At 28.7% G+C, this 12,036-nt stretch overlaps 1 protein-coding gene across 1 annotated transcript; it reads right to left on the bottom strand.

The window, feature by feature from the left end:
* Positions 1–5,137: 5,137 nt before the first annotated feature.
* Positions 5,138–6,532, bottom strand: LOC106417681 (blue copper protein). The gene is made up of 2 exons (XM_013858458.3): positions 6,294–6,532; positions 5,138–5,653 (listed from the first exon to the last, which is right to left on the bottom strand). Exons 1-2 carry the CDS (start codon positions 6,448–6,450, stop codon positions 5,271–5,273), a joined length of 540 nt encoding a protein of 179 aa, XP_013713912.1. The 5' UTR covers positions 6,451–6,532; the 3' UTR covers positions 5,138–5,270.
* Positions 6,533–12,036: the final 5,504 nt, after the last annotated feature.

The following is a 12,036-nucleotide window of genomic DNA, read 5'->3' as shown; positions in this document are numbered from 1 at the left end:
TTTTTTGTATTTGTTGTATTTTGAATTTTTCAAAACGAGTATTTGTTGTATTTTGAATTTTTCAAAACGAGTATAATTTTTTGGTTGCTTGTGATCAAGGTTTAAATTTTTTTCTATAATAAGATACAATGATTATAAAATCATATGAATAAAGATTTTTTATTTTAATAGGTGTTTATGTTAATATATATATATATATATTTCATATAATTTAAATTAAGCTATACATCATATGAAAATACATACTTATTTTTGATATCTGCATTGAACATATATTGAAAAATTAATATTTTAGTTTTGAAATCTTCATTTTTTTAAAAATAAATATAAATTATTGAAACCACTAAACATTCCACATTAAAAAAAAAATCGTTGGTGTAAAATTTTGTTGAGCAAATATGCAAATAATTATAAATTAATATGAGTAGAAACCAAAACACAATAAATATCCATATTAAAAGTATACTATATATCTATGTTAATATCTTTTAAATTTAATTATATATCATATATGATAGATAAAATTGATTGTTTTGATTTATTTACCCTAAAATGATTGCGGATAAACAAGAGCGGTAGTTTGATTTATATGTGCACGTCAATTTATCACATAATAGTAACTGATTTTTTACTTATTTAATATATAATTATTATTTTATTATTTCATAATATGTATAAAACATAAAATAAGTAATAAATATAAAATATAAAATATTTATTTTGCACAAGGCGCAGATCTTAACCAAAGTATGTATCTCTTTGATAATTTTAAATCTTAAACATTTTTTAAATCTGAGGCCAAAACAAATTAACGAAATGGGAATAAACTCAAAAATCAATATTTATATCGAGCAAAACCAAAATGAAAACAAATGACACAAAAATGAGAAAAATAATGAAGATAGATAGGATTGGCACGAGAACGTAAACTTCTCATAACCATAATTAACTTTTAAATTGCTAAATCATGATATAAAACCGAGTTGGCATAGTATCATTGTAACCAAATTGTAGGCATGAGATTCTTCGGCCTAAATGTTAGGTTCTTATGCGATAAGTGATTTTTTGACCTAAAATATTTTTAAAAATGGGACCAGCTCATCAGTAAACAAATTATGTAATTAACAAAAAAGTTTTTAAAAATTGTTTAAGGGCCAAAAATATTAATTCGATCAAGAATATAAATTTTATTTTTCCATACGATATTTCTTAAATAATTTTCATATAAATTTACCATGCAAAAGGCGCAGGTCTTATCCTAATACTTATATTAAAATTAAACGCCTAATAGGCTAAGACGGTTACAAACGAAGAAAAACTCAAGGGTAAGCTGATAAGCTATCATGACTAAAACATAACAAAAGATAGAAGTGATTAAGGAGAGAAGAAACACGTAGAAAATCTTCATTTGTAATCCTAAAGCCCACGTTCGAAAGAACACACATAAGTCGAAATCGACGTTGAAGAACCCAATCACACTTCTGAACTATTATTAGAATAGTCGTCTCCAAAAGTTATACTCCCTCCGTTTCTAAATAAGTGTCACTTTGACATTTTTCGCACGGATTAAGAAATTAACAGAAATATATGTAAGTTGTTATTAATTATACCTCTCTGAGCAATAGTATTTAGAATAAATAAAATCATTTATAAAATCAATGCAGTTTTCAATTGGTTTTCAGCTGAAAGTAAGTATAATTTGAATTGAAATTGTAAAGTGATATTTTTTGTAACAAAAAAAAAATTAAAATGACACTTATTATGAAACAAAATGAATAATATACTACTCCCTCTTTGTATATAAGTTGTTTTGAAGATTTTTGTTTGTTTTACAATGTAGATGTAAGTTGTTCTCAAAGTCCAATACAAAAATAACATGATAAAAAAATATTTAAATAAAATGTTAAAAGCAAAATTAGAAGTGTGATTTGTTATTGGTCATTTTCTCTCATAAATTTTAGTGCTAAAGTTATAGATGTGTTTTTCTAAATACTTGTGTTTTAGACAAAATTACTTATAATTAGAAACATAGGGATTACTATTTTATATAAAAAAATACTCGATTGATTATCTTATATTATAAACAAAACACAATTACAGACTAAAATGTGAGATAACAATAGAACAATTCGAGATATGTTAGGTATCAAGATATGTATGTTACGTACTGAGATAGTGATTAAAAACTTTGAAGACAAAATAAATAAAATAAATAAATAAAAGACTAAAAGTAAGTAGATTGCAAGATATATTTAGCATATTTATTTTATGTATTTGAAAGAATTTATATTACTTGATGTTAATATTAATGTTATCATTATATAATGTGTTTTGTATTCTTATATTAAGCACAACAATATAATAAGACAACAATAATGTATCTATACTGTTAAAGATAGGATTTTGCCCTTAGTTTTTGGTTTTATTTACAAACCTATGCCATTTATGGTAATTATTTGATGAAAACAAACAAATATTCCTTATTTACCTTAAATGAAATTCTGCCACTTAATTACTTCGAGTTTTGGAAAACAATATCTTTTATATTTTGAGAATCTACAGCCTCTTATTGGTGTCGTCGATTCTGGTTCTCTACTGTTCTTACGAAATCTAAACGCTTGTTATTAAGAGTGTGCTTTACAATATTATTGATGTTATACTGTTTTCACTAGATATTGTCATCGAAAGACATGCAACAGAGGAGTCAACACGGTTAAACGACAAAAAAGTTAAGGCCTATGTACAGGGCCGTGCCTGAACAGAGGCCAATAAAGCATGTGCTTCAGGGCTGACAAAGAATATATAACTACAGGAGCCAATTGTAACAGAAATCTCTTATTGCTCCACTGGTGACTGCTGCTGTTGTTTAAGTTACGGACCTGAGATCAAACCTCCACAGCTGCATATGTTATTGTTTTTAGGATTTTTAAAAGTAAATGGGCCAAGAAAAAAATTTGGCTTATGTGCCAATAATTATCAGGCACGGCTCTGCCTATGTAGAAAATAAATATAGCTATGATACTAAGTGGTTTTGATCAAACAAAAATTAGAATACTAAGGGAAGTTTATGACATGTCATTAAATATGTGAATATTATATGCGCAATTCTCTCGAATAGACATTTTATAAGTTTTTGTCACAAAAATAGATCACAGAAACTAAAATGATCAAAATAACATTTTTTATTTTGAAAATTTTAATTTTTTTTAAAAAGAAATTTGAAATCCTATCCCCAAAACTCCACTCTTCAACTCTAAACCCTAAACCATAAACCCTAAACCACCCTAAACCTTAAACTCCACCCCTTAACTATAAACTCTAATGTATAGATTAATTAACCTTAGGAATATGAGTGTATATATTTTTTTTTATAAAACATTCAAGTCTATTTTGATCATTTTTATTTTTAAAGTCTATATCTCTCACAAAAACTTTTTTAGGTGAAATTTCTCATATAGGTCTCTTTGTTTTTTATTCTTTGCAACATTACTTTTCTGAATTTCTTTGGCTGAAGAATACAAACAGTTTTAATGAAAAGAAAACAATATTGACTAACTATGTTTTAGTTTGCACAACATTTTGAGTCCAACTTCATATTCCACTAAATCTAAATTGACTAAATGATGGATAGCTTTTAGCAAGCCTATTTAATTAACCAACTTGAAATTAGATTCAAATAATTTAACTCCACTGATAAAATCCAATAAATTTAAATTATTTAATGCATAATCAGAAATTCAAACAGTATAAATATAGATATAGTAGGGTACAAAATGTGAAAATCATCACTTTAAAACTACAAAGTATTTATAAATATATTTCAAAGTACGTTTATGAAACTAATCATATATTTTTAAAATGTGTGTTAAAATAAAACTTAAAATATTACAAAATGGCTCAACTAAACAGATTCTTTTTAATTTTATTATAATTAATATATGAACATATGTTATTTTAAAATTAGTATAAGTTTTATAAATTAACGTAATACATATTAAATTTAAAATAATTATTTTCTTAAACTAAAATATTATAATTCCGTTCAAAATTAGAATCATACATTAGAATACGGATTAAACCTATATATTTCAGTTTGTGTTGAAATTATTCTTCACAAGCTCAGTCAACTAATATATTAACATCAAAGAAAAGGAAAGGATATACACATAAACGGTAAAAAAAGAAAAGTTAAACTTTTACATGTAATAAATGATAGTTCTAACAAATTAGATGTCATCTATAAAAACAATTGTGTTTATCAATTAGAATATAATCCCGCGCTTTTAAAACGCGGATTAAAATCTAGTTCATTCTATTAAAATGGGTTAAATAGCCTAATCATTCTCTCAATTTGTTGGACATTAATTTCACAATTATGGATATATATCGCGGGCCAAAATTGAATGTGCATGTGACAATTGGTTCGTTTTTGCAGTTTGGAATTTTGTGCAAGTGCGAAGCCCATTCTGAACAAATACTATCTCAAAGCATTCATTTGCGTAACGGAGAATATATTCCTCGCAAGTTCAAGTAATCAGCAACTTATGAACGGTACGAATTGTCAATACACATTGTCATTGAAATTAAAATTAGTGAATTGTATTGGGTTTTACTTATTGTAATTGATTTTCTTTTGTTTTCCAAAACATAATCATAATACTATTATATTACAAATTGAACTTTATTTTCTAGAACGAAAATAAAAATCCAAAACTTAAAAAATCTTAGCATTAAAATTTAATCTTGAATATAGGATCTATTTTTTAGAATTCAAGAAACTTAAAACCAAAACCCAACCAAATTATTTTGTGAACTGTATAATGTAATGACCATTGACCAACCTTGCTTTTGACATTCTTAGCTTAAATGTTCTCATAATTTTAATTAGAATTTTCAGAACCTTGCATTATATTAGTCTTGCAACTAGTAAGCTATGTGTTTTGGCGTAGTTTTCAATAAAATGCTCTTAACAATACATAAATGTAATCGTCTGGCATTAGTCGGAAGACATTTAAAACTCTGATCAGACAGTGTGGTAGCCAGTCCATCCTGTAACACTAAGTGTGTTCTCTTCAAGGCTGACCAGATCAACCGATAGGGTTTATAAAAAACAAATATAATCGTGAATAAATGTAAATACTAAACAAAGGAAAATATCATAGAATAATTAATCACAACAAGAAGCATATAATAATAATAGGGCTCATAGCACTGCCTCTAGCCTGGATTTTCAAACGAGCCAAACCAAATCAACGAGAAATTAAAAACAACTAAGAAAGAGCCAAAGCATATAATAATGCAGCTACACAAGTCAAAACCAAAGCTTTGAACGGCTTCAACATAGCAGTGGCAGAAGCGGAAGGAGCAGCCTTCCTGCCCTCTACAGTTGGAGAAGGTGTAGTTTTGGGGGTGGTACCGTCACCACTGTCACCGCCACCGTCTGAAGAGGCTTCTGCACCTACGTAGACAGAGAGCTTCATGCCGCCGGCACAGTGGCCGGGGATAGCGCAAATGAAGTAGTGAGAACCAGCTGTCTTTAGAGCTATGCTTGTTGTTCCGCTACTGTCCGAAGAAATTGAGTTCCCCAATGTGCAACTTTTGTAGTCACTTTCACTCACTTCGTCCACCGTGTGACCCGCACCGTAGTTGAACACTATTATGCAACACAATGTACACATACATATATATTAAAACTATAAATATGATTTCTATTGTTTTATTTTGAGTGACTGTGAAGATCGTACATTTCTCTTTTTTTTATAACCATGGTATGATTCCAAAAATTTCTAGATCCGCAGGATCTGCGTTTTTTTACCATTTAAGGGCCTCTGAATGGCAAAGGGGATTCGAACCCATGGCGGTATTCATAACTATGAGCTTTTTACAATTAGGCCAAGACCACTTGGTGGTTCATTTCTCTGTAGTGAGACTTTAACTATGTAAATTAATTATTTTATTAAAAAAAGACTTCTTCCAACGGAAATCGAACATGTGACCTTTTAAATTTCTTTTAGGTGATCCAAAAGTTTAAAATAGTAGGCCAACTCTTCGTTGGTATTTTTGTTTTCGTTTGCAAGGTACACTTTTCTAAATGAAACACGATTTAAGTGTTTTCATCAAACTAGTTTTTCTTTTATTAATTATAAATGCAATCATTAAGAAACAAAAATATTGGTTATCCTCTTAGTGTGATAATTTCACATGCAAATCAAATGCATATACTAGCATTTGACATGCATATATACGAGAGGGTGACATGCATATATACGAGAGGCTCTATAAACTATACATACCGATTGTATCGCCAATGGCATAAGGTTTTCCAGTAGCCAAGGAGCTATAGTCCTTCCCAAGCGACCATTCGACAGAATGAGTGGCTGAGGAGGCAGGTGCAACGACAGTGAAGAAGATGATGGCAATGCAACCAACGAGTGTACTCAAGTTTGCCATCTTTTTTTATGAGTGTAACAGTATCTTTAATTGAAAACTGATGTGACTAAGGAAAATCCTTGTGAGTTGTAAGCAAATTTATAGAGAGAATGGAACCAAAAGGGTATGTTGGAGTTAGTAAAGCATTAGGTCCACTTACCCTCCAACAAATGTTTTCATCATTTTAGTTTTGAAATTATTTTTCATATTTTGGAATAAAGACTTGTTCCTCCTCTCCTCTATAGCTTTAAACATACTCAACAAAGGAAATAATGCTAGACCCCAAGAATATGGGTCATGGGGTTCGGTGACAGATCATAAAGTCACATTTAAGGGTTCTTTGTAAAAAAATGATGCAAACTAAAGTAGTCACGATGTGTCATCAAAAATTCAAAATCCCTTAATGATTCAATACAATTGACCAAACCAAAAGAAGATGAACTAACTTTTCTTACGAGCAATCACTGAGGCTTTGCAACAACTGAAATCGAGTATGTGACGTTAATTATTTTCTTTAAATAATTTTCAGTGATAGTGGATATGTGACTCATTATGTCTTACGAGTTCTAGACCTCGAAAGCTTGCTCCACTACAGGCCTAAAGCTGATTCCTTAAAACATTGTCCTAAATTTTACAGGGCTTAAATTTTAACACATTTTGATTCACCTTATCATTATATAATATTTAAATATAAATAATTTTTAATTTGATCGATTATGCTAAATTGAAATTTTTCTTCAAACCTCAAAAACCGCAAAAACTTAATTTTGTTTGGTTATGCAAAATCAAGTTTTCCGCCAAAAACAAAAGAATCAACTTTTCCCATCAAAACCGCTAAACTGAGTTTTCCCACCAAAACAAAAAAAAATCGAGTTTTTCCGCCAAAACGCGAAATTAATTTTCCGGCCAAAAACGCAAAATCGAGTTTTTCCAACAAAACCAAAAATCAAGTTTTCCCGTCAAAACCGCAAAATCTAGTTTTCCCGCCAAAACCGCAAAATCAAGTTTTCTCACCGAAACAACAAAATCGAGTTTCTTCCGCCCAAACCAAAAAAAAAAGTTTTCCCATCAAAACCGTAAAATTTAGTTTTCCCATCAAAACCGCAAATTAAGTTTTGCCCGCCACAACCACAAAATCGAATTCTCACCTAAACCGCAAAATCAAGTTTTTCCACCGAAACTGAAAAATGAGTTTTCCCGCCGAAACTGAAAAATCGAATTCTTACTGTTTTGGTGGAAAAACTCAATTGTGCGGTTTTGGCAGAAAAATTCGATTTTGCGGTTTCTGCTGTAAACTCGACATTTGGTTTTAGTGGAAAAACTCGACATTTGGTTTTAGCGGAAAAAATCGATTTTTGCTATTTTGGCGAAAAAACTCATTTTTTGCGGGTTTGGCGGGAAAACTCAATTTTTCAGTTTGGGCGGGAAAACTTATTTTTAGTTTTTGCGGGAAAATTTAATTTTTGTAATTTTGGCGAGGAAACTTGATTTTCTGTTTTGGCGAAAACTCGATTTTGCGGTTTTGGCGTGAAAACTTGATTTTTATATTTTGTCGGAAAAGTCGACTTTCAATTTTGGCGAGAAAACTCGACTTTCAATTTTGGCGGGAAAACTCAATTTTTAGTTATGGGGGGAAAACTTGATTCTTTTTATTTTGGCAGAAAAACTCGATTTTTGTTTTTTTTTGCTTAAAACACGATTGCGTACTTAGCGGGAGACTTGATTTTTGTGGTTTGGTCCGAAAACCTCCACTTTTTGGTTTTTGCGGGTAACTCGATTTTTGCGATTTTAGTGGGAAACTTGATGTTTGTAGTTTTGTTAGAAAAACTCGATATTTTGTTTTTTTTTTGCGGGAAAATCGATTTTGGCGATTTTGGCGGGAAACTTAATTTTTGTGATTTTATCGAGAAAACTTAATTTTTTTTGTTTTGGTGGAAAACCCCGGTTATGATGGTCAAAAGTGGGAAGAGAACAACGAGTGATGATCATATCACATCTTAGGTTTTTTTTATTTCATGCCTAGAAGTTAAAGATAAAAATGAATAAAATAGATTTTTCTATTTAACTGAGATAAAACATTGTGTACCTAAAATTTAACTAGTATGACAAAAAAACAAAGGAGGTTTTTCTTATCAAAATCAATTAGATTCTGATCCGTGTTTTAAAAGTGTGGGATATTTAAGGATAAATTTTTTTATTAAAAATGTTACAAATATTTTTTATTTGTAAGATTTTTTTCTATTTAAAATAATAACTTAAATCAATGTTTTTAAACCCGATCCAACCCGGCGGTCTAATCGGTAAACCTGGTGATCCGATATGTAACCTAGTTTGAATTTTAGGAAATATTCTTTATTTAAAAATCCAATAAATTCCGCAAAAAAAACACTAAAATTTGAGGCTAAGCGGTTGAACCAATGGGTAACTGATATGAAACCCAATATTGTAATAATTGTATGTTCATATGAATATAATTATATAAAAATAAAAATAGTATAATCGGTTATGTTTTATTTTAAAAGATTTAAAATTGAAATGAGGTATAATTAATATTTTCAATTTGATAAATATGATATCAACATGCGCAAGTTTACCGTTTGAATAATAAGAAAAGTTTTTAATATTTATTTTAATTCTAAATCTTGCCCAAGGGTAAACTAAATCGATAATATTTAATGATTTCAACTTGCGCAAGTAATCCATATTGTGAATGATTAAATTTTATATTTAATGATTTCAACTTGCGCAAGTAATCCATATTAGAAAGGTAAGTTATTAAAAACAAATTTTGTCAATAAGTTATTTGCATATTTAATGATTTCAACTTGCGCAAGTAATCCATATTAGAAAGGTGGGCACTTTACCCGATATCCGAAGTGGCACCCGAACCCGATCCGAAAATGCATGTCAAGTTTTTTATTTAAAAAATTAACAAAAAATTAACAAAAAATTACATCCAATTTTTTTTTAAAAAAATAACTAAATTAATGCCTTTTTAGTTTTAAATTTTTATGTCTAAATCTATTAACCATTCAATCTATTAAAAATAAAAAATTAGTTAACTGAAAGTTATATTTTTAAATATAAGAAACTTGAGAAATAAAAATTTTAATTTTAATTTTTTTTTCAAAATCTAAATATCCGAACCCGATCTGAAATAACCGAATCCAAACTAAAAATAATACCCGAACGGGATCTACACCTCTATACCGAAATACTCAAAAATCCAAAATACCCGATCCGAACCCGAACGGGTACCCGAACGCCCACCCCTACTAATTAGAAACATTATTATATTTTCTAAGCAAATGTAGTTAATATGATATCAACATGCGCAAGTTTACTGTTTGAATAATAAGAAAAGTTTTTAATATTTGTCTTAGTTCTAAATCTTGCCCAATGCTAAACTAAATCGATAATTATTATTCTCTAGCTATATATGGGCTTAACGAAATCGACAATAGTTTTGGGCTTGTCTACATAAGCGATTGATTAAAATAAATGAAAATAAAATTCAAAAAATGGACCAATAGAATTATAACAATTTTTCTGAGAAGCTCTATATTAATGTCATGTCAGCAGAAATCACTAAAGTGACTTTTCTTTTAATGTATAAGAGGATTGTATATGTGTCGTAATTCTTTATTTAGGTGAATAATATTATTTTTCCATAAATAATAAACAAACATTTATGTAGACATATTAAAAGAAAATATAAAAAAATCAAAATATTATCCATAAATAATATAAATTATGAAGTACATTTCTCGATAAAGAAAGCAAATTCAATTAGAAACGTGCAAAAAATTAAATAAATTTTGTAAGCAATTTGACGGGTTAACATTATTTGATAGATTTATAAATTTCTAAATTTTATTGAACATGAAATAATATTAAATTGACATACCGTCATCGGTCTCCTAACTCATCACAACCCATCTGGCAAATACAAAAAATAAATAATTGTAATAGTTTATATATTTTAAAATTTTTATTTGAAAAAATATAGATTAAAATTACGTACCGTGACTACGGAATATTCTGAAAAATTTGTTTGTAGACAACATTCAATGTTTTTGTCTTCGGCTTCCCTTCTTTACCAGTTATTAGGATTTTTAATCCAGATCTCGACTTAACTCTTGAAAGTGAAAGTTTGCCTTGCATTTTGTAAGCATTTTATAAATTATTTTAAAATTATGATAAATTTATTCTTTAAACAACGATAAATAATTTAAAAATAATATTAATAAACATTTTTGGATTTTGTAATATTTAAAATAGTTATTATATAATTATATTCGAACACAGTTCATCAAGTAGAGGATAACACTATTATAATTATGTTATATAAAATTTCGTTCAATTTATTTTATAGGTTATAAATATTAAAAGTAATAAATAAAACATTATTAGTCTTTCAATAATTTCGAGAATAGTTTCCATAAATTGTTATTTGTAATATTCGTTAGATTATATGGCAAGTGATGTTAAACGTCAATAAGTTAAAAAATTCTTCCATATTTGGAAAACATATATATATATATATATATATATATATATATATAACAATGACAAGTTAAATGGTAGAGTATGTAAACACCTGTTTTCTATCAGCGTGAGTTAGAACACCGCCGTATTTAAGAATCATAAGAGCCTCTACAGGTCTTTATTCTTCGCCTTCACTATCCCACTTCAGCGGCTTCAGTTGAACCTTCCTGTATATCCCTGAGAAATTTCCTCCATGCGCCATTCCGAAAGGTTCTCTGCTGTGAGAAAATGATCTCATGAATTAAATAAAAAATGCATAATGCTAGCATACTTATAAGATAGTATATTCAACAAAAAAATATGATATAAGATAGTATTACTAAATGATACTATGTAATACTTTCCCGGACAATATTCAACAAAGAGAGAGAAAGTACTAAAGAACCTCTTCAAGAACTGCTTTAACTTCGCGAAGCTTCTCAGCATGTTCAATCAAGGTTTTCTGGATCACTATCACTCTCACGACCTGGTCTACATATAAAAAAAGGAAGACCATATTGTCGTTACCAGTATTCAACACATGGAAAAGATAGACCAGACATGCTTTTTGGAGACAAGGCACAAAGAGTTGAGTTCAGGGTTCTAAAGATGAGGAGCCTTTGCGTCTAAACACGTTTTTCTTAGCACACAAGCAGCATTGTCGTAATATCTTAATAGTATGAGATGAGAGATTTGTGAATAATACTTTAAAGAATGAAAAGAGAATGTTTGTATTTTAAGACCTTGGGTATCTCCTATATATATACAGTCGATTTATTCTCATATTAATGATTTTAATATTTTGCACAATAAATAATAAAATCGTTTAAAGAAATATATTAAATGTGTATTGTCAAAAAATTATTTGCATATGATATGATTTTAACTTGCGCAAGTAATCCATATTAGAAAGGTAAGTTATTAAAAACAAACAACCTAATTAGAAACATTAAAATATTTTGTAAGCAATATAATAAATATGATATCAACATGCACAAGTTTACCGTTTGAATAATAAGGAAAGTTTTTAATATTTGTCTTAATTCTAAATCTTGCCCAAGGGTAAACTAAATCGATAAA

The sequence above is a fragment of the Brassica napus genome, chromosome C2, assembly GCF_020379485.1.
Source record: "Brassica napus cultivar Da-Ae chromosome C2, Da-Ae, whole genome shotgun sequence".
Lineage (NCBI taxonomy): Eukaryota > Viridiplantae > Streptophyta > Magnoliopsida > Brassicales > Brassicaceae > Brassica > Brassica napus.
The sequence above is the reverse complement of the archived record's forward strand: the minus strand, read 5'-3'. Positions and strand labels throughout refer to the sequence as shown.